The following is a 24,331-nucleotide window of genomic DNA, read 5'->3' on the forward strand; positions in this document are numbered from 1 at the left end:
CAGCTTCAAAGGGAAGGGGCGGGGCAGGGCTCGCGCGCTCCTCCCGCCAACGGCGAGACGCCCAACGTCCGCCGAAGCCCCGCCCCCGAGCGTGTCCGCATGCGAGGAGGCTGGCGCGTAGGGGGCGTGGCTCTAATTCAGCCAATCAGCTATGGCAATGCAAAAAAAGGCGGGAAAAAAAGCGGAATCCAAAGCAGGCTGAGGCGGCCCGGGGAGCGGGAGGGCGGGCGGGAGGGCGGCAGGAAGGGCGGGCTTCCCGGTGACGCAGACCTGTCCTGTGGAGCTCGGGAGGGGCCTGTGTCCACCAGCGACGCCCCCTGTTCTCAGAAGGTAGACTGGCGCCAGGGGCCTGGGGACACTGTCGAGTCCTGGCACAGGGCGCGGGCCCGGACTCCCCGCTTTTGAGGAAGCGCGCTTTCAGGAAAATGGCGCAGCATTCCAAGGGGAGGCCTTGATTCGGGGGTGCAGCCCTGGCCGCAAGGGCAGCTTCAAAGAGTGGCTGAGCTGGCCGCCCCAGGCCCAAGGGCCGCTGTGGCTCAGCCATGTGGGGGTTCCGACTTCCATTGCGGACACTCTGTTCCCCCCGACACCCCAGAAGGGTCCTTCGGCCAGGACCCTCCTCACCCATCCCCACCTCGGGGCTCCCCACCCACATTTCTGACTTCTGGAACCCCGAGTAGCCCCCTCAGCTTGCTTCCGCATTCCCAGGACACCCTGCCCAGAAGCCCCCTCATCCTTCATTCCTGACTCCTGAGGCCCACAGCAGCCCCCACCCTGTAGTACCCCCATTTCTGGGGCCTCCAGCAGCTCCTTCACCGCTTGCCCTGACCCCTGGCAGCCCTTACCCATGTAACCCCATTCCTGCCAGCGACCCCCAAACACACAGGGATCTCGCACGCCCCTCTCTGGGGCCCCCAGCAGTCCTGCCCCCGCCTCCCGAGTCCCTGACCACCTGCCCCTGCCATCTTGTCTTGCAGCAGCCGAGCCCGTGGGTGGGGCTGGAGCCCCCAGGCAGCAGCCCCGAGCAGGCGGCTCCCAGCGTCCCTGCCCTGTCCTCCGAGGGCTCCAGGAGCAGAGCAGCCGCCATGCACATCCCTGAAAGCCTCCAGGACCTGGCGGACAGCGAGGCTGTGCAGTTCCTGAAGAGGCCCAAGACCATTATGCGGCTGCTCGCAGCGGTGAGGAGGCCCTGGCACGGCCCGCTGGCACCCCTGGCGGCCCGCTGGCACCCCCGGGGACGGAACAGGTGTCCTGGACACTCAGACCCAGCGGGGCGCAGAGCAGGGAAGCATAGCAAAGGGGGCTGATAGCTGAAGCCGCCTGCCTGTATTTTTTTCTTTTCTTTAAAGATTTCTTTAAAAAGATTTCTTTAAGGAATCTTTCTTTAAAGATTTATTTGTGTATTTGAAAGAGTGACAGAGAAGGCAGGGAGAGAGCAATCTTCCATCTGCTAGTTCACGCTCCAAGTTGCAGGGGCTGGTGCAGGCCGAAGCCAGGAGCCAGAACTCCACCGGGTCTCCCTCAAGGGCACAGGGCGCAAGCACTCGGTTCATTCTTCACTGCTTTCCAGGCACATTAGCAGGGAGTATGATGGGAAATGGAGCAGCCAGGATATGCATCAGTGCCCACGTGGGATGCTGGCACGCACAGGGAGAGGACCAATCACAGCAGTCCCAGTAATTTTTTTTGGAGTGTGCTGTCCAGTTTGTGGCTATTTCCAGCGGAGTGAATTGAAATCTCACCCTCTTGTGGAGTGACCATCGTTCAGGTGCTCCAGGGCCACGTGTGACTGGTGGCTTTACCACTGGACAGCGCCACCATGGAACCTTCGCAGCAGGCCAGAAAGTTCTACTGGACAGTGCTTGGCTAAGATCATGTAGAGGCAGGGCCAGGGTTCAGCCCCTTCCTCCTCTACCTCGCAGGCAGGCCAGGGTGTAGGGGGACAGGCTGGACCTTGGGAAGAGAGGTACACACAGGTGGGAAGAGAGTCACGTAGATCTAAGGTGCCAGGGGCTCAGAGGGCATAGTGTGCCAGGCACTGGGCAAAGGGCTTAGTGGCCTTTCGTCATGGCCCCCTCCCCCAGGAATGTGGACCCCTTGGAGCGCCCCTTGGTTCCTCTGCCTGCGGGGTCGGAGCCAAGGCCCTGGCCTTTAACCTGGGCTGCCTCTGTGGCTCAGCTTGGGCGGAACTAGAAACTGAGAGCCAGTGGGTTTGGGGGTTTGCTTAGGGTCACGGGAGGACGGGCTCCCCAAGATTCCCTTCCCACAGCCTCTCACGGGAACTCATAGACCAAGCACCAGGTTGAATCCAGAGCAGCACAGGGTGTCAGGGTGGGGGACCCCACTTCGCCTGAGGCAGCCACGCCTCCCAGCCCCCTCACAGGGGCCCTGTTTTCTCCCATGACCCATCTGCTCCCCGCATGCCCATGCGACCCTGAGCAGCTGGCTTGTCTGAGCCCCCGCACCCTCATTGTAAAGAGCAGGCTCCCAACAGCTGGCTGGCACGCACATAGCATGGCAATGTGGATGAAGCGAAGGCACGCCTGCCATAGCAGCTGGCATGGGACTGGCAAGCCCCGTGCCCATGCAGGGGCTGCTCTTGGAAGGAGTCATGACTTGCAGAGGAGCACAGCTGTGACTTCCCCTCCCCTGGGCCCGGGGCGGGGGGTATGGTTGTCTGGTGATAGGGCCTCGTGTCACACTGTCCTTCCCCAAGACAGGAGGGGCACTGTGACTACCCTGTTCCCAGACCAGGTCCCTCGCTCGCTCCCGTGACCCTGCAACAGGGACGTGACCACCCCTGCTTGACCCAGGGGGACACTGAGGCTCCTGGAGCCCAGGTGACTTGCCCAAGGACATCATTTAGCTGCTGAGCAGATCAGACTGGGGGCGCCGTCCCCCCACTCCAGAGCCTTGGGGATGGGGCAGGAGGCCAGCAGGGGTGGCCCGGCTGGTGGGAACCGCCTGATGCAGGGAAGGACGGGGATCGGGCCGGCGGATGCACAAGAGGTCATGGTCACAGACTTTGCCCGCTGCCCTCGCCTCCTTCCCCCCTGGCCCGGCTCCCCAGCAGGGAGTCTGGGCAGCTGGTACTCTTGTCCTTCCCGCAGCCGCCTGCCAGCTGGTGCCTTAACTGATGAATCTTTGCTCCCTCCCCAGGGGACTGGTCAGGAGGGTGTGGAGGAGGCTGGGCTCAGGCCGTGGAGGGGAGAGGGTCCCGCCAGCCCAGCCGAGCCTCCTGCTCGGGCCTCCTGCGGCAGGGCCCGAGTTGGGGTCAGCGGAATCGGAGCCCAAAGGGCGCGAATCAGGAGGCTGGAGTCCAGGGCCCCTGCCTCCGCCGGCTGACTTCAGCGGGATGCTCCGTCTCTAACCCCCTTCTCCTGAGCACCTGCCTGGACCGAGTGCCTGTCCTTCCCATCTGCCCCGCTTCCCCGCGTCAGTACAGACAGACTGGGAAACTGAGGCCCGAGGCCACACAGCTGGCCGAGTCAGACACATCTGGCTCTTTCCACTCTGCCCTGATGGCTCGATTTATCACCTGTGAGAGAGATGAACGCTGTGGCCTGCGTGGGGCTGGGGCGAGGTTCCAGGGAGGTGGCGCAGGTGAGATGGATGTGGGCACCGACATGATGGATGGCACTTTCTGCCCTCCACCTGGCCGTGCCTCGGGCTGCCTGGCAGGACCAAGCACTACCCCCTCCCTTCCGCAGGATCAGCTTGCAGCCGCCCCCTGAGGCTGCTGCGAGGATCCAAGGAGGCAGTGGACGCAAGTACCCTTGGTCAGGGCCCGAGCTTGGCAGCAGAGTTTGTTTGTCCTTGTTGGCGTTTGGAGAAGGCAATTAAGCCCAAGCGAGAGGAGGCTGGAGGCAGCCAAGGCGTTTAAGGGTCAGTCCTCTGCCTCCTCCGGCCCACTCTGAAGGTCACGGGTAAGAGCCAAGAAGCCAAAATTATTCGCTCTCTGAACACATGTTAAAGCTGAGGCCCTGCGCACCGCTGGGTGCTGGCTGCCAGGGTGCCAGGGAGGCTCCCGCCTGAGCCCGCCCCAGTCAGGAGCTGGAATGCTTTAACGAAGGAGAAGATTCGGACGCTGTGCCTCAGTTCACTCCCCCACCAGGCCCCACCGCCAGCGCCACCGCATCCAATCCATCAGCAAGTCCAATTTTCTGTCCTAGATATCACCTGCCTGCGCAGGCTCTGGTCTGGGCGCCTCCCGCCTGAGCCTCGCCGGCAGCCCTCCCTCAGCTCTGTGGGCCTGGCGCCCAGCTGCCTGGGGACCTCAGGTGTGACCTTCCTTGTCATCCTCTGCTCACAGCACTTTGATACGGGAGATTAAACCCGAGCAAGAAATGCAGCTTCACAGGCTGCCCGGCCCAGGCCCGTGTGGAGAGGCTCTGCCTGCTTGTCTTCCGCCGGACCTCTTTGGTGTTCCTGCGGAAGCCCTGCCTCCTCCCGCCTGTCTTGAAGACACCTCGCTGTTCAGGATCCCTCAGACCCCCGCCTGTCTTCCTCTCCTCACCCCCTCTGCCCACCTGCCCGCAGCCCTGGGAGCCCCTCCCCTGCTCACACACACACCCCCCAGTGCCTGCCTGTGGCCCAACAGTGCCCCATGACTAAGCCTTTCTCAGCCTTCGCACCGCGTCCTGAACCACCCACCCTGACCCCAGGTACACGCAGGCTCCTTCTGTGCCTGACACAGATCCAGGCATCTGGGCCGGGAACAGGGGCTCCACAGGTTCACCGAACAGGAGGGTCCCGTGCCCCCCAGGGGCCTTAGGGCCAGCAGAGGGTTCCAACCCCAGGCATGCCACCGCCAGCCAGCGTGTTCAGCCAGCGCTCCTGATCCCCTGTGCACCTCAGTCTAACTGTCTAGGAAATGGGGATGGCCTGGGTTGGCATGTGCAGAGGACCTCGGCGGTGGGCAGACTGTGGCACCACGCACACGCAAGGCAGCAAGCTTGTTCTCTGCGGGGGCTACTCCCTAAATCCTGGGCCCACCCCTGCCCCTGCCCCCCAAAAAGATACTCATTCCAAGCAGTCTGTACTGGCTGGCTGTCACATTTCTCTGTGCTTTGGACTTATTTCGCAAATACTATTTTTGGGGGAAAAAATGAACAGGAACTGGCTAGGCTGAGAAGAAATTTCCAAGTTGTGGGTGTGCTTGGTGGTCCATCCCTGGGCCATGGACCCACAGCATCTTCTCTCAGTGCCTGGGACTTAGCGGCAGAAGGGGAGTGTGGAGCAAGATGTGAGCAGGGCACGGGCAAGAGGTGAAATTAGAAGAGGAGGGGAGGGGAAGCCAAGGAGAGCCCATCCTGGGTGGGGTTGCACTCACAGCCATGGAGGGGGTGGGCTGGGGGGACGAAGCCTCGGGCAGGCTATGTGGTGGGTCCACGCCGGGGAGGACGAGAGGCTTTGGGGTCGCTGTAGCCCACCCTGAGCCCTGCAAATCTACAGGTCTTCTCCCTGGTGATCTTCTCCTCGCTGCTCACCGACGGCTACCAGAACAGCGGGGACTCCTCCCAGCTGCACTGCGTGCTCAACAGCAGCAGCATGGCCTGCAGCTTCGCCGTGGGCGCCGGCTGCCTGGCCTTCCTCACGAGCCTGGCCTTCCTGGCCCTGGACGCCAGCGAGGCCCGCATCACCAACACCCACGTCAAGACAGCCCTGCAGCTCCTGGATTTGATCCTGGCCGGTGAGCTCTCCAGCGCTGCTTCCTTTGCCCACTCCCAGCTTCCCTCTCTTCCTCAAGGCCCTGAGTCCTCCCGGTCACTGAGTCCAGCACCATCCAGGGCCCTCTGGGAGGTTACTTGAAAGGCGGAGTTAAAGAGATTGTCCGTCTGCCAGTTCACTTCCCAGATGGCCGCAATAGCCAGAGCTGGATCAGTCCTGAGTCAAGAGCTTCCCCAGGCCTCCCACGTGGGTACAGGGTCCCAAGGCTTTGGGCCATCCTTGACTGCTTTCCCAGGCCACTAGCAAGGAGCTGGATGGGAAGTGGAACAGCTGACACATGAACTGGCACCCATGTGGGATGCCAGAGCTGCAAAGTGGAGGATAAGCCAGTTGAGCCATCGCACCGGCATCCTTATGCTGTATTTTAATGACGTGGAAACAGCCACAGCTCTGCATCAGCTCATGGGGCCAGGGAAGAATGAGGTGAGACAGTGAGCCCCCAGCCTCCCCTGACTGGCCTTCCCCCGCCCCTCGTCTCTCCTCCCACGGCCACAGTCCTGTGGACAGGCATCTGGTTCGTGGGGTTCTGCTTCCTGGCCAACCAGTGGCAGCACTCGCCACCCAAGAAGTTCCTCGTGGGCAGCAGCAGTGCCAAGGCCGCCATCACCTTCACCTTCTTCTGCATCCCCATTTGGGTGAGGACAGCCCCTTCCCTAGCACGCCCTGTAGGCCAAGTGAGAGCTAGAAAATTCCCTGAGATTCCAGAGTGGGGTGCCAGCCCCAGCCAGGTTCCCCCCTCAGCCATATGCCCTTGGGCTGTGAGCACTCAGTATGGCTGCCCTGGCCGGGCCCCACCCCCTCTGCCCATTTGCCTGGCCCAAGCCAACCTTCAGCACACTCTTTCCTGCCCACAGATAGGCCAGGCCTACCTGGCAGTACAGGACCTCAAGAATGATGCTCCCGTGCCCTACAAGCGCTCGCTGGATGAGGGCGGCGTGGTGCTCACCACCCTGTCCCCACCCTCGGCCACCAGCCCTGTCAACACCGCCCCCACTGGCCCCACCAGCCTGAACTATGCCAGCTCCGCCCTGTCCCCCTACATGGCGAAGGGCCCCCGCCTCGCAATGATGCCCGACGACTAGGCGCACTCACCAGCTGATAAAGTGGTCACCCTCCTCCCAGAAGCATTTCTGAAACAGCTTTCCATCCTTCTTGTGTCTGTTTCCCTCTGGCCCTGGGGGTGGCCAGAGGTGGGGTGTGACACCACAGAGTCACCTTGGGGCCTCTGCCGTCTCCACTCCATGCCACTCCCCGGGTCTTCTGCCAGAGTCCACCTTGAAAGTGGCAGGTGGCAGGAGGCGACAGGCAGGAGACCCTATTACCTACAACATCTGTCAAGTCAGCCCGCAGCGTAGTCCCCGCTGCAGCTACAGAAAGGAGGCACCAGATACCCCCAGGGTACCTCAGGTTCAGAGAGAGGAGAGTCTGCCACCTCCTGGGAGCCTGGCAGACAGGGCCAGCGGTGGGACACTGAGCCTGTGCCTCAGCTCTGTCCCCCAGCACCCCAAGGCCTATGGTGGGAAGCGGGAAGGAGCTTTGTTCCAGGAGGGCCCCGTTAAGGGGCTGGCCATAGGGGGCTCGCTGTCCCGCTGAAGCTGCAGTGGCCATGTTCACAAGAGCAAGAAGGGACATGGGACATCAAGCGACAGCGCTTCCTTAACCCGATATATCCCAGATGGCATCGTCTCAACATGCACTGAACATAAAAATTCCAAATTGGGTGCTAGCATGCCTCTGTACCTACCTCCAAGAGCACGGAACATCTCATGGCTCAGCTCTTCAGCATGGCCGTGTCCCCGCTGCTCTGCGGACGTTACCTAACAAGTGGCTACTATGCCGGACAGTGCAGCTCTGCCACCTCCTAGTTGTAGAACTACGTAGTTAAAGCTTTTGATGATGTAAAGAAGCTCCTTTCAAGCACAGGGCGAACGACACTGAGAGGGTCACGTGTCCCACCAAGTAGCAGCCGATGCACCCAGTGGAGGGACTAAGCCGTGAGGAGTCCAGCTGGAGCTCGGTCAGGCCCTGTGGAGGCTGCTCACGCAGCCAGCCCTGGCTCAGGACGGAAATGGATGTGACATGGTCCCCACAGGCATTTGGACAGGAAAGGCAGCAGTGCAGCGGGCTGGGAGGCAGATGACATGGGAGCCCAGGTCCTCGCTGCTGGAGCCGGCCCATCCTGGCAGCTCACTTAGTCTGGCTCTGAGGCTGTGGTCACAGAGGGGCAGCAGAGCTGAGCAGGTGGCAATGCCCCAAACCAACACTAACCCCTGTGGTTTCCACCTCGGGCATCTGGGCAGAATCCTCCTCAAGACAAAGTCCTTTAGCATAAAAGAAACCACTGTGCTCAAACACAGGGGCTCCAACTGGGGTGGGAGCCCGCCTGTCACCCCCACACCCCCACTTCCCCATCACCAGGCCCACTGTTGGGGTGTCATGAAGACACGTCCAGCTCCCTGGCTCCCAAGGGAGCATGACCAGGCCAAGGGTTTGAAGTCCAAAAGCTGACAAGAGCCAGAGAGCCTGGCCAGCGCTGGATGCCAAAGGGCAGAGGACAGGTGTGAGGCCGGCCCGGAAAGAGCCAGAACTTGACCGGCCCCGAGCACCACACACACACAAACTGCAGGGAGTCAGCTGCAGAGCCAGGTCCCGGGGCGGCGCAGACAAGCTCCGAGCCAGGCCATGCAGCCCCGGCCATCTGCCGCCACCCAGAAACCAGGGCCTGGCACCATCACACTGACAGGTTCTTTATCAAGACAAGCCAGAAATCCAGACTTTGCACGTGCAAATCTGGTTTTGAACGGCTGGTGACCCCATTCTGTTGTTATTTTTGTAAAAACAGAGCAAGGCAACAAAATGCTAAAGGGGTGTGGACTGGAGCCTCTGGAAGGTTCTAGAAGGATCAAGTGTGTTGGGAGCAGGGGGCGTGGAGTCAGACTGACAGGCAAGCGCTGCCCCAAGGTAAAAAGAATCTTCTGGATGCCCTCCAAAGTCTCTTCCCCAGCAGGGCCACCAGGGACTGGGGCAGCTGGGAGCCCTGTGCCGCCCAGCCTCTTCTCCCAGGCCCACCAGCGACAGCGGAGATCGGGGCTGGGACAGGATCCCCCCACACACACCAGAGAGGGCAAGGAGAAGCAGAAAGAGAGGTACCATTTTCCTCGGTTTATTTGAAGAGAACAAAGAATCAACTGGCAGTTCTGTACAAAAACATGAGAGCTGTGATCACTAAAGGCCGGCCTCTTTTCTATCCCCTAGCCCCGATCTCCCCCCACCCTACCCCCAATTTGTCAAAAAAAAAAAAAAAAAAAAACCCACAAATCAGGACAAGAAACCCAAACTCGGCAAAAAAAAAATTATGAAAATTCTGGGAGACCGTCCTGGGCCTCCTTTCCCGCGTCCCCGGGGAGCAGGGCGGGCGGTGGCAGGTTAGTGTTTGGCAGCCAGTGGGGCCGGGGCGAGATGTGCAAGGGAAGGCCTGTGCCGCTGCCCCCGGCCCCCAAAGGACACTCAGAAACAGTTTATAAAAACGGGGGCCGGGCGGGCACAAGAAGAGAGAGGTTTCAGAATCAAAAACTAAATAGTGGAAAGATTTCTTTTTCTTTTCTAAAAGGCAAAAAACTACAAATATCCCAGGTCCTGGGCTCCCCAAGACCCGGGTCCTCCACCACGTACACCCCCAACCACCTGGAAACCCGGCAGGAGGGGCTGGGGAGTGGGGAGAGGTTGTTCTTAAAAAAGTCACCCCCCCACGGGAAGGCTGTTCATCCTCGCCGCCTTCTCACGCCTCCCGCGGCCATCGAGGACTGGGAGGACCAGGGCTACGCCGGCAAGCTCAGCTTCTTCCCCTTTAGGACTGCAGGGAGAAAAAGCAGGGTGGGTGTTAGTCCCAGGGGCCTGCAGGCCAGGAGGGACACCCTGGCCTCCCCCTGGGGCTGAGTCACCTGGGGCCCACATTGCTTCTGCATCCACTGCTCTGCCCCCCAGCCCGGGAGAGGGCAGCATGAGAGGAGGGCTGGGGTGGGGCTTGCCTGGGCGTGGTTTCGGGCCTTCACCTCACTGCCTCTCCCTCTGGACACACTCCCGAGTTTGCAGATCTCTGCTGAGCATCACCTCCTCGAGGGGTGACGCCAGGGAGGGCACTCCCCAACTGCACAGGGACCAGGGATGCTCTCCTCACAGCCAGCAGCTTCCCCGTCCCCCACCCTGCACCCCGACCCCAGCCACCAGCGGGACACACTGACCAGTTCTACCCATCAGCCCCTGCCCTGCCTGACCCCACTACAAGGAGCAGGGACCTGGAGTGCCAGGTGCTGCAGGCTTGAGTTCCTCGAAGGGCAGTGGGCACAAGCCCCCCAAGCGGGCGAGGCTACCTTTGGTGATGTAGAGGTAGAAGAAATCGCAGTACAGGACGGTCTGGACGAGGCCCGCCACGATGGCGATGAGGTCAAAGAAGCCCTCGGCGTGGTAGCGCCAGATCCAGTTGAAGAGATAGAGCGTGCGGTAGACGCCCAGCGCAAACAGGTAGTGGCTGGTGATGGTCTCCGCCTCGCCCGTCTTGCTCACCATGAACAGCTGCGGCAAGATGGCCACCGACTCCAGGTAGATGGAGAAGGTCCAGAGGATCTGCACGGGGGGCAGGGGAGAGAGAGAGAGGGTGGGCGATGCTGGCAGCAGTGAGACCAGCAGGAAGGCACACGGCCCTGGCACCATTCCTGGGAGGGACCCACCACCATCAGTACCAAGACCCAGAGAAGGTCAGATGCTGGCCACGAACCTGTGTCCAGGGGCAGCAGGTGGAATCCAGGCCCCCGGTGCTCCCAGCCCACCTGCCTTTCCCTACCTTGGGATGCCTTCCCCACTCTGCCAGGGGCAGCCACGGGTCCGTATGTCATCCTGAGAGATGCCAATCAGACCGGGCAGCTCCCTGACCCTAACTGAAAGCGTCCAGTCCAGGGTGGCGGGAGGAACATGCCCCGAGTCCCACATCCAAGTGCCTGGTTCAAGTCCCGGCTCTGCTCCCAACTCCGGCTCCCTGCGAGGGAGCAGCAGATGATGGCTCTAGTGCCTGGCTCCCTGGCTCCCTGGCTCCCACATGGAGTTCCTGGGTCCCCAGCTTTGGTGTGGCTCTGGCCCAGCTGTCACAGGTATCTGTCAGGTGAAACAGCAGGCGGACACTCTCCATCTCTGCCTTTCAAATACTCCCGGGGCGGGAGGAGGACACCCTCTTCTAGCAGCTTCTCCCTGTCCTAAACAGAATAAAACTCCTGACCCCGGCCCTGAAGGCCCTGCCTGCTCGCTCTCCTCTCAGCCAGGCCTCTGGTCTCTCCTGTGCCCCACACCCTCCTGCACGCAGCACCCCCCAGCCCACAGGCCACCTCAAATAGCTGCTGGCTTCCCCGAAAGTGCCACCTGCAGGAGACGTGACCACTGAGGCGTCCCGAAACCTCCCCTCGGACGACATGGCCAGGTGGCAGGCGGCAGGTGTAGGCCTGGCCTGGGCTTGGCTTCGTGGGAAGGAAGTGGGCAAGCTCAGGAGTGAATCCTACCGACCCACCCTCCTCACATGCACACACATGAGCGAATCCTACCGACCCGCCCCAACACACACACAGCTGCCGGGCGCTGCCCCACATGCCTCAGGCTACCCGCTGGCTCCAGCCTCAGCACCACGAAGCAGGTCCTGCCACGACTCCCACACTGCAGATGGGGAAGCGGGGGCCCAGGAGAGGGACCTGATCCTGGGTCACCCCAGACTCCCACCCCCAGGAGGGTCTGCTTCCTCAGGCCAGAACTTTCCAGCAAGGGTCTGGGGAACCACAGGGTTCAGTCTACAGACACACCCCCAGTCTCCCCTGCAACCCCAGCTTACCTGGGGAGCAGGGGTGCAACACATTTCTGCATTGCACTTTATTTTGTGAAATAAAACTTTCTTAAAATCTGCATTTATTTATTTAATTAGAGACAATTCCCATCCGCTAGTTCAATTCCTAAACGCTCACAATGCCCGCCTAGCAGGAGGCTAAAGTCAGAAACACAACCCAGCGGCTGGCATTGTGGGTTAAACAGCCGGCATCCCATAGTCACTGGGTCACATCCAAGCTGCCCCACTTCCGATCCCGCTCCCTTCTAATGCACCTGGAAAATCGGCAGAGGATGGCCCAAGGCCTTGGGTCCCTGTACCCACATGGGAGACCTGCGTGGAGGTCCAGGCTCCTGGCTTCAGCCTAGGCTGGCATGGCCCAAGGCCTTGGATCCCTGCACCCACGTGGGAGACCTGCATGGAGGCCCGGGCTCCTGGCTTCAGCCTAGGCTGGCCAAGCCACTGGCCGCCACCTGGGACGAAAATCCCTATGCAGTCTGTCTGTAACAGCGTTTCAGTTACATAGAGAGATAAAGGCACCAGCTCTCCCATGAAGGTGGCCAGAACCCCGATTTTTGAGCCATCATGGTTGCTTCCCAAGGTCTACACTGGCTGGACCCTGGGATGAACAGTCAGAGCTGGGAACCGAACCTCAAGGCTCCTCTAGCCCGAGCAAGCCCAGCTGCCTCACACAGCCAGTGAGTCCCTTCATCTGGACAGTGTGGACAGTGACCAGGGCGGCTCTGCCTAGGTCAAGGGCTTGGCTGAGTAGCCTCTTCAAGCAGGCAGGGACCGCACACATGAAAAGCCCAGGACGCACACCGTGGCCGCCTCTTGACGTTGCCACGGGGTGAAGTCACCCAACGTCCGTGCTTTAAATCTGCACCAACATGTCTTAAAGGGGGCATCGTGCCTCAAGAATTCTGGGTTCTGATTTCGAAGCACCGTGGGAAAACACGGGTGATTCGAGCCGCCCAGGATGAGTTTCCTACAGGGCAGGAGCAGGCCTGAGGGCAGGAGAGCTGCCACCCTCCCTGAGCTCCCCGAGGGAGCGGCGAGCTGGCAGGACCCCGCCAACACGCCGAGCCAGAACCACACGACTCGCTCCACCCTTTGTGGGAGGCACTGGGCTCCCCCAACATCAGTCCCACCCCTGGGAACACTAACCACCCCTCAGCCTCTGGCCCGAGGCCGGGGGACCTCCCCACGCAGAGGGCTTCACATCTCCAGGCCCGTGCCACAAGACCTCAGCAAGCAGCTGTCACTTTACAAACAAGGCAAGTTATAGGCGCCAAGAAGAAGTGGCAGATCTGGAACTCGGCCCCAAGCCTGGCTTGCAGCCCCTGGCCATCCTCTGTCGGCTACTGGGCCAGTGACCTTAGACACCCCAAGCCTCAACTTGCCCAACAGGGAAATGGGTCCACACGAGTGCTCAGAAGCAGATGCAGGAGAGGCGCTGGTAGAGGTATCCAGCCCACGGGGAGCCCCCCCCCCGCTGCCTCGCTCCCATCCTGAGACAAGCACCCCATGGATAGATCCTGGTTGGGAAGTCTCAGAGGACCCCACAGAAGGCAGCTCTCCGGGGTCGGTCCTGCTGTCAGCGCTTACTGCCACTGGACCCTCCGACGGCCGCACGGCCGCAGGGCCCCACTGCTGAGCGAGACCTACCTCCAAAGGGGTGAAGTCGTGGTTCACCAGGAACGCCAGGATGGCCGTGGGCACCACGAGGAACTCCACCCGGAACGTGTCATGGTTGCCGTCATAGGTGGCCTTGAACTTGCTGTAAATCATCCAGACCGTGGTGAAGGAACACACGATGTAGACAACCTGATGGGGGGCAGGCACGGTGGGCGCGGGCGGGCACGGTGGGCACGGGCGGGCACGGTGGGCATGGGCGGGCGCGGGCGGGCACGGTGGGCGTGGGCGGGCACGGTGGGCGCGGGCGGGCACGGTGGGCGCGGGCGGGCACGGTGGGCATGGGCGGGCGCGGGCGGGCACGGTGGGCATGGGCGGGCGCGGGCGGGCACGGTGGGCACGGGCGGGCACGGTGGGCGCGGGCGGGCACGGTGGGCATGGGCGGGCGCGGGCGGGCACGGTGGGCACGGGCGGGCACGGTGGGCGCGGGCGGGCACACCCAGCAGGCCCCCCCACCAGGCACCCCCACGGCAGGGCAGGGCCCCTACCTTCATGCAGGTGTTGTAGAGCGAGATGTAGTTGGTGAACAGGTCCAGGTAGCGGGCGGTGAACACCACAGCAAACAGGACCTGGCTCTTGCCGGAAATCCCTGCAGCCCAGACGGACAGACAGGAGCCGTGAACCGGGGCTGGGGAGTGCGCTGTGTGGGCCCTGAACCATGGCACACGGCCCAGGTCCAGCCCGGGGCCAGCCCGGAGGTGCGTGGAACGCAGCTGTCCCCAAAGGCCTCCCCAAACCCCGGCCCGCCCGCCCAAGGAAAAGCCCTTTCCCGCTGCCCACAGCCAGGGGGCAGCCCCGGGCCCTGAAGCTACTCCAGCCCGAGGCTCCAGCCCGGGCTAGGCCTCATAACCACCCCGGGTGGGGGTGGCCAGCAAGATCCTCCCACAAGCTGACCCCAAGGCAGGGGGAGCTTGGAGAGGACCCTGCCTGACCCCAGCCGCCCGGAACCAGTCGCTTCCCTCCCCGCTGCCCTCCTGGCCGCCACTGTCCACGTCACCAACTCCCAGCCACCTCCCCGCCTGCCATGGCTCCCTGTTCGCAGCCCAGCAACCTCCAGGCTGCCCAGACTGGGGGCTGAACGGGGCAAGGGGGCACCTGGCCTTGCCCCCCACTACACCCCACGCCTCGTCCAGGCTGCAGAAGCCAGCTGCGCCCCTGGCGCCCCCAGACACGGAAGAGGGCTTGTCTGGTCAGCAGCTCAGCAGAGCAATGTGCGTCCCCCCCCTCCCCGCAAGCCCCCTCCCACCCCGTCCTCCGGCCCCCGCGGGCCTCTCACCGGCACAAGAGCGAGATTTCCAGATTTTGAGCAAAAGCAAGATGATGGCTAGGAGATGGGAGAGGTCTCCCAGGAATCGGAAGATATTCATGGCTGGGGGGGAGGAGGGGGCGCTCAGGGAAGCGGGCTGCAGCGGGGGGCTGCCCCCGGGGGCTGCTGCTGGTCGGGCGGCTGGGCCGGGGGCGGCGGGCCGGGACAGGAGCCCTCCCTCGGGTGAGCTCGGCTCGGCGCAGGGGGCCCTGCGTGGGGGAGGCGAGGCCGGAGCTGGCGGCCGAGCAGGAGCCGGGAAGAGGGAGGCGAGCGCCAGGGGGCGGAGTCCGGGGCGGAGTCCGGGGCGAGGCCCCGCCCCCGAGGGAGGGAGCTGGCTCTCGAGCGCCCCCTGACGCCCGCCGCCGGCCTCGCCGCGCCGGCGCTGAGGGCACGCCGAGGCTGCCTTCCGCGAACGTTGGTTAGGGGGGCGGGGAGTGTCCAAAGCGCCTCAAATCCAGCACCTGCTTCCCCAAGCAACCTGTGTCTCTTCTGGAACGCTGCATCCGCCGCCCATGCTCGGTCCTCGACGGGAATTCAGGAGGCGGGTGCACCAGCATTCAAGATGTGCACAGGGACTGAAAGGCAGGGTTGCTGAGGGTCGGCCCCCTCCCCGACCTTGGGGCCTCTTGCCCCGACCTTGGGGCCTGTCAAAGACAGGAAAGCAGCCCCCACCTTCTTCTCTTTCAAACCATGGCTCCAGCCCCTCCTCCCTCACATCCAGGGGTCCAGCCCCTCCCCCCTCACACCCAGGGGTCCAGCCCCTCCTCCCTCACACCCAGGGGTCCAGCCCCTCCCCCCTCACACCCAGGGGTCCAGCCCCTCCTCCCTCACACCCAGGGGTCCAGCCCAGACCCTCCTCCCTCACACCCAGGGGTCCAGCCCAGACCCTCCTCCCTCACACCCAGGGGTCCAGCCCCTCCTCCCTCACACCCAGGGGTCCAGCCCAGACCCTCCTCCCTCACACCCAGGGGTCCAGCCCAGACCCTCCTCCCTCACACCCAGGGGTCCAGCCCAGCCCCTCCTCCCTCACACCCAGGGGTCCAGCCCAGACCCTCCTCCCTCACACCCAGGGGTCCAGCCCAGCTTCTTTCCCCTCAGGCCAGGGGTCCAATAGTCCCTTTTTCACTGGAACTGGGGAATCTGGGACCCCTCCTCCAGCCCAAACTCCTTATACTTGGTGGCCTGAATCGCCCAGCACACAGCAGCCTGAGGCCCCAGCACACATGTCCTGCCAGCCCTTGGGGGCGATCCCTCTGCACCCCATTTCCAGAGCAGCCTCAGCCTGCACCCATCAAGGGCGCTCTAAGCACTCCCAGGGGAGGCAGTCACAGCCCGTCCTCCCACCCCTTCATGCCTGAAGTAGCCCACACAGCCCCAAATCCCAGGTTGGGAGACAGTGATGTGCAGACGGGGCGCCTCTGGAATGGGATGGGCTGGGGTGCAGGGAGGGGCAGGGACCAACACACAAACCTGAGTAAGAGCTGTGGTGGGTCCTGAATTTCTGGAGCTTAGAGGGAGGGTTTGAGGCTCTAGATTCCTAACACTTGCCCAGGAGAAGGCTTGAGCAACGACTAATTTCCAAGGAACTTATAAGAAGGCATGTGGGGGCCTAGACCCCTGGTCTGAGGCAGGAGGGGCTGGACCCCTGGGAGTGAGGGAGGAGGGACAGGGGCTGGACCCCTGGGTGAGGGAGGAGGGTCTGGGCTGGACCCCTGGGTGTGAAGGAGGAGGGGCTGGACCCCTGGGTGAGGGAGGAGGGGCTGGGCTGGACCCCTGGGAGTGAGGGAGGAGGGTCTGGGCTGGACCCCTGGGGTGAGGGAGGAGGGGCTGGGCTGGACCCCTGGGTGTGAGGGAGGAGGGGCTGGACCCCTGGATGTGAGGGAGGAGGGGCTGGACCCCTGGATGTGAGGGAGGAGGGTCTGGGCTGGACCCCTGGTGTGAGGGAGGAGGGGCTGGACCCCTGTGAGTGAGAGAGGAGGGTCTGGGCTGGTCTCAGTGATGGAGACCTAGTTTGCAGGTGGGGCCTTCTAGGGCACTAGAAGCCAAGCAATGGCTGCCCGGGTTGGACACCTAAGTCAGGAAGAGGCACCCCACCTTCCCAAGCCTCAATGTGCAGAGGGGGCAGCACCAGAAGCCCAACAGCAAGGCTCCCACCTCCCCTCGGGATGTGGAGTCGCCGCCTGCCCTCCTCCCCTCCCTGTTTGTTTTCAGCCCCTCACTCTCAGGTCCCCGGAGGAGGGCAAAGGCTGGGAGGTGGGGGTTGAGGGCCGCCCCCCGAGTCCTGGCAGGAGGAGGGGTCCCTAGGGAGGCCAGGAGAGGGGGGCTGTGGGTCTCCCGGCAGGGGACGGACGGGGACTGAATGTTAATCGCATCCCGAGTGAGTGTGTGTGCGCGCGCGAGTGCAGCGAGTGTGCGAATCCCTCCCGCTCCGGCTCCTCCAAGCAGCGGCCGCGGCGCCCACCCTCCACCCGCAGCCTCGCTCGGCCACCGGTGCCCAGCTTGGGGAGGGGGCTGTGAGCCTGGGTGGGTCCGCCCGGCCCCCAGGGGTCTCTGCAGCGGCTGCCATCGTCTCCCCGGTGAGCATCGCTGTGGCTGGGTGTCTGGCGTGCAGAGGGGGGGTGTGTCTGTGCAAAGGGCTGCGGCGGCGGCGGCCGAGCCAGCGAGCAGGAGAGGCAGGGAGGGGTCTGTCCGTTCCGACCCGAGCCCCTTGCCCTCCTCCCCGCGAGCCCCCCGCCCCGGGGGATGGTGTGTACCTGAGCTCTCTGCCGGCGCCTGCGTGTCCTCCTGTCTGTCCCGCAGCCCCTGACGGCAGTGGCTGCCTGGCGCCCACCGGCCCCAGTGTGTGTGTGTGTGTGTGTGTGTGTGTGTGTGTGTGTGTGTGTGCCCGCGCGTCTCGCTCCTCCAGCTCCGGGGGTGTGCAGAGGGAATCCCAGGGAAGCCAGGCCGTGTCTGTGTGTTTGCCTGTGTCTGAGGTTAGGGGCGCCCAGCGGTGGAGGCGGTGGTCTGGGGGTGGCCGAGGCAAGCAGGGGCAGCTCCCCAGACAGGCAGGCACCAGTGCTCCAACCCCCACAGACGCACACCCGGGGCGCCCGGCGGCAGAGGTGACCCAGACAGACGGACAGACGGACACAGACGCTGGGTGGGGGACGGGGGCCGGGAGGGCACAAAGCAGGGGTGCAGAGGAGCCAGGGAGAGGCGGAACCGGACACATGGATGGGGGGAGGAGCCGGGGCTGAAGCAGCAGAAGGGGGCATCCCGGGTGGGCGGAAAGGGAGATCCCCATGGGGTCGGGGCCACGAGAGGACACCCCGACAGCCTCTGCAATGTCCGGGGCCCAACTTCCAGCGCAACATGTGTAGTAGCTGCGTCCTCGCCTAGTCCCAACGGCCGCAACCTTGGCGGACGAGACACACGAGCCCGGACGGGACTGAGGAAGAGGAGGAAGAGGAAGGCAGAGACGGAGCCAGGGGCAGGCAAGAAGTCCCCGCTGCTGCCGCCACCGCCAACGCCGCCGCCCCGGGGCCTGGCCCCCACCTCGCCCACAGCGGCTCCCCGAGCCCTGCGCCGAATCTTCGGGTCACCAGACGCTGGGTTCCGGTCCTGGCCCACCCCCACCCCCCGCGATTCCCCCCAACAGAACAGGGTCATGAAAAGGTAAGGACCCTTTGGGGCAGGGGATGCAGGGGCGGGGGGATGGGGCTAGGGACCCCCTTCCCTCCAATCTAGGACTGGGAAAGTTGGTCAGGCGGTCTCTGGGAGGGAACGGTGGGCAGGGGTCTTTCCTGCCCTCCCCCCGCCCCCCTCCCCGCACTACAGCATACTCATCCTCAGTGAGCTGTCCTACGACCCCTGCCCTTCCCCCTCTCGGAGACCCTTTCCCCTGGGTCTCTGTACCCCAGGCCTCCCTAGCCGAGCCCCGACTCCCCCCGGCCGCTGGCCCTGGTCCCAGCGCGACACAGCTGACGCCCCTCCTTCTCCATCCAGCTCACCTTCTCCCTGCACCAGCCTCCCCTATGGCGGGCGGCCCGTCTCTCCCCTCCCCTCGCCTGCTCTCCCCTCCCATCTCCGAGCTATGAATCTGCTATTAACACAGCTGCCAAGGACCTTGAGGGCAGCCCAGCGCCCCTATCCCCCAGCGGCCGCCCCTCCTTAAAGGTTCTGGAACACCCTGGCAGCCCCTCTCAGCGGCAGGACTGGGGTGGGGAGAGACTGGCGGTGTGAGTGTGCGGGGTGGAGCAGGAGGAGGGTGCCGAGCGGGGTGGGGGGGGGGGACAGGACTCTGCAGCACGACTGGGGGGGAGGGGGCTGTCCACTCCCCTGTGATGATGGGGGCAGCAGCGGAGGCGGAGACACCCCAGGAATCTCTGGGTACCCTCCCCCTCCCCACTGTGGGACAAGCTCCCCTGTGCACAGTTCATGAGTGGGGCCAGCAAGGGAGGCCCAGGCCACAGCCGATGGCTGGGGGCAGAGGGGGAAGGTCCCCTGCATACCCAGGCTGATGGAATTTGAGACAAAAAAGAGGGTCTGTAAGGGAGGAGAGGGCTGGGAACACGGGGACCCTTGGCTGCTGCAGGTGGAGAAGGCGGCTCAGCGCCTGGACCCCTGAGTCTTGGGGTATGATTCCTGAGTCTATGGGATAAGTTGGGGACCCAGTTTCCCCACATCAGGGAGGAGGGTCTGGGAGCCTCCCGTGTCCCCGACTGCTGCGCAGGGCACAGAGGTTTGGCCCTGGGACCGCTGTGTGGACAGAGGACCCCGGAGAGCCTGAGGGGGTGGGTTCTCAAGATGAGGGGGTCTCCTCCAGCGGCCTGAGTGAAGTTGCTGTCCCCAGTCCCTCGCGGGGAAGGGTGGGGATGAGGATACCTAGTGGGTGGACCCCATAAGGAGCAGGACCCCCAGGAGGGGGGGTCTCCAAGGTCAGAGGCCCTGAGGGGGCAGGTGCTGACAGAGGTAGAAGCTGACGGGTGAGCAGCTATAGGGGAGGGTTGGGGGGAGAGCCAGCGTTAACCCCGCGGGGGCCAGGCCACAGCTGTGGGTTATTTTGGGGTGGAGGGGGGCTATTCTGAGCGCTGATTGAGCCAGCTGCTTGGGGAAGGGCAATGAGAGGAGGGGCCAGGAGGAACCCGCCTCAGGAGGGGCACATGCTAGGAGCCCCCCTTCCCGCGGGAGGTTGGGAGGAGATGGTCCCTGGTGGCCAGGCTCTCTGGGAAGGTGAGATGTTGGGCAGGGGGGCGGAGTGGGGCCTCTAGGCAGGGGAGGGGGTTGCCGGCTATGGGGTGGACTAACCCACTGCTACCATAGCAACTGGACAGCAGCCTGATTGACAGCCAGAGAGAACCCTTCCCGGGCTGGCCCCTCGGTGCCTCAGGAAGCCCCTGTGGTCAGCTCCCAGTCCCTGCCCAGGGAACCAGGAGGTGCCCTAGTCCCCGAGCCCCGGGACCGGAGAGTCTGGGCTCGAAGCCCAGCCTCCCCAGGCGGCCACTACTTGACAGGGGTACAGGAAAGACGCTGCACTTCTTTCTAATTGACTAAATTGCTCTGGGCTAGGAGCCAGAGACACCCCCCCACCCCACTCAGCTCCCCACAGCTGTGCCCCCAACCCCTCCATCCAGCCAGCTGGACTGTGACTCTATCCTTCCCACAGAGAATGGGGCAGGGGTGGGGGTGTGCAGGGACAGGAACAGAGGTACCCAAGAGGGGCTGGAGACTGTGGCTGGGGTGGGAGGCCAGGTCGTGGGGGTGGGGAGCGTCTTCTCTCCCTGGGACCCCCACTAATGTCTCCTCATCTCTCTCTCCCCTATCCCACATACCTGACCCTTTTTCCGTCTCTCATTTTCGTCCCTCACTTTTCCTTCCCTTTTATTCTTGCTCCCTCCTGCCACTCCCTTCCTGGCTTGTCTTTCATGTCTGTGCCGGGCACCTCGCTGGCGGGGGTCTCGGTCTCTGCCTCGCTATTTCTGTCTGCTGTGTTTTTCTCCGCGCTCTGCCTGCCTGCTCTGCCTACTTGCCTCCAATCTCCCTTCCATCTCCCTATCTTTTCTGGGCTGGGGGGGTCTTCTCCCACTCCCTGGCTTCGCCTTTTTGCCCAACTTCCTCTGGGCTTCTCCTGCATCTCCCACACCTGTCTGTCCTGGCCCCGGGGCTTGTGCCCCCCTCTGTCATTCTGAGCCTCCTGCCCCCCTTCTCCACCTCTCTCCCTCCTCCTGTCACCTACCCCCCCCCATCTCTGTGGGTCTGTCTCCCTAACATCCCCACCCACCTGAACTCCTATCCGTTTCTCTCTCCTTACCCCCACCCCAACACCCACCCTCACGTCGGTGCATCCTCCATGCTCAACTCCACTCCCTGTTCCCTTGGCGTCTTCCTCCGCTGCACCCCAACACTTTTCTCTGCACCTGGGGTCCCTTCCCATCCCTGCCTCTTGCACTCCCCCACCTGCCTCTCCCCAACCTCTAACCCTCACCGTCTCTCTCGGGCGGGCTCCATCACCCCAACCTTTCCCTCCTCGCCACCTCCCCATCTCCGGCTTCGGTGCCCCAACTACCACCCCGACGTGCAGAGGCCGCCCGGCGGGGTCCGCAGGCGATGCGCGGCGCCGGTGGCCCCCGCGGCCCTCCGGGCCCCGCTAAGATGCTGCTGCTGCTGGCGCTAGCCTGCGCCAGCCCGTTCCCGGAGGAGGCCCCGGGGCCGGGCGGCGCCGGCGGGCTCGGCGGGGGCCTCGGCGGGGCGCGGCCGCTCAACGTGGCGCTCGTGTTCTCCGGGCCCGCGTACGCGGCCGAGGCTGCGCGCCTGGGGCCGGCCGTGGCCGCGGCCGTGCGCAGCCCGGGCCTGGACGTGCGGCCCGTGGCGCTGGTGCTCAACGGCTCGGACCCTCGCAGCCTGGTGCTGCAGCTCTGCGACCTGCTGTCGGGGCTCCGCGTGCACGGCGTGGTCTTCGAGGACGACTCCCGCGCACCGGCCGTGGCGCCCATCCTCGACTTCCTCTCGGCCCAGACCTCGCTGCCCATCGTGGCCGTGCACGGCGGCGCTGCGCTCGTGCTCACGCCCAAGGTGCACGCGCGCGCGCGACCGTGGACGCGTGGGAGGGGGTGGTCCCAGGGCTGGGGGTCTGTGTCGTCGGGGCAGAGCGCAGAGGGCAGGGGACCGTGGAGTGACAGGGCTGCGGGTTGGGCAGGTGTGGTCTTCCGGGGGTGCCTAGGGCCCTTCTGGGCAGGGTCAGAGGTCAGTGCTCAGCAGGCCATGGGGGTAACCTGAACCTGGTCTCACAGGTCAGGGGTCTCAGGACGGGTGAGGGGTCGCAGGACGGTAGGGGTGGGGTGTGGGGAAGATAGAGCAGCCCAGGAGGTCAGATCCCGAGATTAGGATGGCTTCTGGGATCGGGGGTCAGGAAGAGCAGGAGGTGGCTGCCACGGGATCAGGAGGAAGGGGTCCTGAGGGGCAGGGGGCAAGGGGAGGCGAGGCAGGTGGGGGGCAAGGGGAGGGAGGAGGTGGGACCTAGCGAGGGCCTTTAAGGAGAGGAGTATCGGGCAGAAGGTGTGGAGAGCCGGTGGACACACAGGGTGGGCCTGGGTGAAGGCCCAGCCAGTGTGCGGACCGGGAGGATAGATGGAGGCCTGAGCTGGCCGTGGCCTGCAGGGAGGGCAGGGGAGGCAGCCGGGAGAAGGCCGGCCTGGAAAGGGGGTGGGGCGTGTTGGGGGCGGAGCCAATGCAACAGGGAGGCGGGCCCACCCGAGTGGGTGGAGCCTAGGCAGGCCAGGTCCCTGCTGTGAGGGACCCGGTGACTTGGTGACTGGGTCACCGTTGCATGCTGGGACTCGTAGTTTTCAACTGACCAGAGCATTCTGGGAAGGACCTCTGTGCCACTTTGCTGTTCTCCTTGGCGTGGCATTGTCCAGAGATTGTAAACAGATTTGGGGAGGTGAACTTGTCCTCCGCCTGCCACCTCGGGGTGTAGTCCTCCACTGTGGCCGAGGTTGTCCCTTGATCCGTTTCGTTGCCGTCTTGGGGCACCGTGGTTGGCCCTGTGTATACCCCCCACCACCATCTGCTTTCTGGAGAATGTGGTCTCCTCTGTGTCCCTGACTGGAGGAAAGAGGGGTCCCCAAGGCTCCATCTGTGTCCCATTGAATGCTGGGAACATGGCCCCCTCACCCCCACCTGCTGAAGGAGAGGGGCTTCTGTCCAGACAGGCGTATTCCACCTCATGCAGCCACACAGGCTCGCCAAGGGACCAAGTAGGCTGGCTGTTCCCATTACATCACAGGAAGGTTTATTGTGCCCTGGTTCTGTGCCAGGGCTGTTTTGGGTTCTGGGGAATACAGTTGTGTGTGTGTGTGTGTGTGTATGTGGAGGGAGGGAGGAGGCAGCCAAGGCCTGGTGCCTTATAGAGCTTGCATCCTAATGAGGGAACAGACCAAACAAGGAAGGGTGAAATGTGTCCTGGAGGACACCAGCAGGATGATGGGAGGCCTCCGGTGGCTGCTCGGCATCCGGGAGGCCTCCATGCGGAGGTGGCCCCTGAGCCGGAGCTGAGGGGTGAGGAGAGCTGGGAGGAGCTGAGGCAGGAGCCCCCCCGGAGAAGGGGTCAGGTCGGGGCAGCGCCCTGCTGCCACCGGAGCCGGGTGCGGGGTGCCTACAGCAAGGGAGCGAGGAGGGAGTGGGGCTGGGCTGAGGAGGGAGGCCCTGCGGGCAGGGAGGCCACCGGTCCACCGCAGCTGGAGCCTAACACGCACTTGCTGCAAGGTTTCTCCTAGAAGCGACCAGCTTGCTTAGTGCTTGGGAGCAGTTCCCGTGTTGGGGACGAGGCTGAGGGCCTCAGGAATGGGAGCAGGGACCTCTGGGCGGGGAGGGAAGGTGGTGACCAGGAGGGCTGCAAAGCTGGTGGCAAGAGGCGCAAGTCGGGGACGGGGAAGTTGAGGTTTAAGGGGACTGAAAAAAGGAAATAAAGACAGGGAGGGAAATTTTGATTTTTGTCTTGTGTAAAGTTGTCTTACATGAAAGGCAGTTAGAGAAACAGAGAATCATCCACTGGGTCACTCCCTTAATGGCTGCCTTGGCTGTAACTGGGCCAGGCTGGAGCCAGGAGCCGGGAGCCCCATTCAAGTCGTCCACTGCCGTGGCAGGGCCCAAGCACCGGGACCATCTTCGGTTGCTTTCCCAGATGCATCAGGAGCAGGGATCTGATTCGAAGTGGGACCTCTGGGACTCGAACCAACGTCCCTAGGGGAAGCTGGTATCACAGGCGGCTGCTAAAGTTGCTGTGCCGAAGCGGTAGCCCCACCAAGAGTGTTTAAATACAGAAATCTGATATGACATCACCAGGGAAGGAGAACAGAGGGAACACTAAAGGGCACGCCTGCATTTAAAATTTGGCAGCCGACAGGATGGAGAAGGAGGCCATGGGAGGGAGGCGGACAAGGCTGTCCCCTGGGCCTCGTCGGGGAGGGAGCCACAGCAGCCCCCACTGCATGCTGGGACTTGTGGTCCCCTGGGCACACACAGGGTGTCTGCTCTTCTCTGCGGCTGCTGGGTGTACAGGGGCCGTGGTGTGGGCTGCTGCACCAAGCGAGCCCGGCTCTCCTGCCCAAGCATCTGAGCAGCAGGATGGTTTCCTCATGCACTGGCCAACTAAATCCCATGTCCTTCTGCTCCCTGTGGGGGCTCGGGGTCACTGCCCTGCCTGTCAGGGCTCTGTGATGCCTTGAAACTTGCTGGTTGTGCAGAGATGAGAGCTCCTGGGA

General features: G+C 63.6%; 3 protein-coding genes across 3 annotated transcripts in view; 2 read left to right on the forward strand and 1 right to left on the reverse strand.

Moving 5' to 3' along the window:
• Positions 1 to 1,085: 1,085 nt before the first annotated feature.
• Positions 1,086 to 6,812, forward strand: SYNGR4 (synaptogyrin 4). Its single transcript, XM_040978291.1, has 4 exons — positions 1,086 to 1,178; positions 5,455 to 5,692; positions 6,226 to 6,365; positions 6,585 to 6,812. Exons 1-4 carry the CDS (start codon positions 1,086 to 1,088, stop codon positions 6,810 to 6,812), a joined length of 699 nt encoding a protein of 232 aa, XP_040834225.1.
• Positions 6,813 to 8,877: 2,065 nt separating this feature from the next.
• KDELR1 (KDEL endoplasmic reticulum protein retention receptor 1) lies at positions 8,878 to 14,793 on the reverse strand. The gene is made up of 5 exons (XM_040977900.1): positions 14,562 to 14,793; positions 13,774 to 13,874; positions 13,259 to 13,417; positions 10,101 to 10,353; positions 8,878 to 9,583 (listed from the first exon to the last, which is right to left on the reverse strand). Exons 1-5 carry the CDS (start codon positions 14,650 to 14,652, stop codon positions 9,549 to 9,551), a joined length of 639 nt encoding a protein of 212 aa, XP_040833834.1. The 5' UTR covers positions 14,653 to 14,793; the 3' UTR covers positions 8,878 to 9,548.
• Positions 14,794 to 16,961: 2,168 nt separating this feature from the next.
• The window catches only part of GRIN2D (glutamate ionotropic receptor NMDA type subunit 2D), a 28,318-nt gene continuing 20,948 nt past the window's right edge, over positions 16,962 to 24,331 (forward strand). The window contains exons 1-3 of the mRNA XM_040978292.1: positions 16,962 to 17,167; positions 17,937 to 18,245; positions 21,151 to 21,641. Coding sequence (XP_040834226.1) covers positions 21,177 to 21,641 — 465 coding nt within the window. The 5' untranslated portion in view covers positions 16,962 to 17,167; positions 17,937 to 18,245; positions 21,151 to 21,176. The remainder of the gene's footprint in view (positions 17,168 to 17,936; positions 18,246 to 21,150; positions 21,642 to 24,331) is intronic.

Source organism: Ochotona curzoniae, unplaced genomic scaffold (assembly GCF_017591425.1).
Source record: "Ochotona curzoniae isolate NIBS_2020 unplaced genomic scaffold, NIBS_Ocur_1.0 contig_2861, whole genome shotgun sequence".
NCBI lineage: Eukaryota > Metazoa > Chordata > Mammalia > Lagomorpha > Ochotonidae > Ochotona > Ochotona curzoniae.

Excerpts from the sequence above, each read along its gene's own strand:
- KDELR1 (XM_040977900.1), bottom strand. The coding sequence starts at position 14,652 with ATGAATATCTTCCGATTCCTGGGAGACCTCTCCCATCTCCTAGCCATC. Across the intron at positions 13,875-14,561 it reads GAAATCTCGCTCTTGTGCCG|GGATTTCCGGCAAGAGCCAG; the intron begins GTGAGAGGCCCG and ends TCTGGGCTGCAG. Across the intron at positions 10,354-13,258 it reads ACGACTTCACCCCTTTGGAG|ATCCTCTGGACCTTCTCCAT; the intron begins GTAGGTCTCGCT and ends CCCCCCGTGCAG.
- SYNGR4 (XM_040978291.1), top strand. The coding sequence starts at position 1,086 with ATGCACATCCCTGAAAGCCTCCAGGACCTGGCGGACAGCGAGGCTGTG. Across the intron at positions 1,179-5,454 it reads TTATGCGGCTGCTCGCAGCG|GTCTTCTCCCTGGTGATCTT; the intron begins GTGAGGAGGCCC and ends GCAAATCTACAG. Across the intron at positions 6,366-6,584 it reads TCTTCTGCATCCCCATTTGG|ATAGGCCAGGCCTACCTGGC; the intron begins GTGAGGACAGCC and ends TCCTGCCCACAG.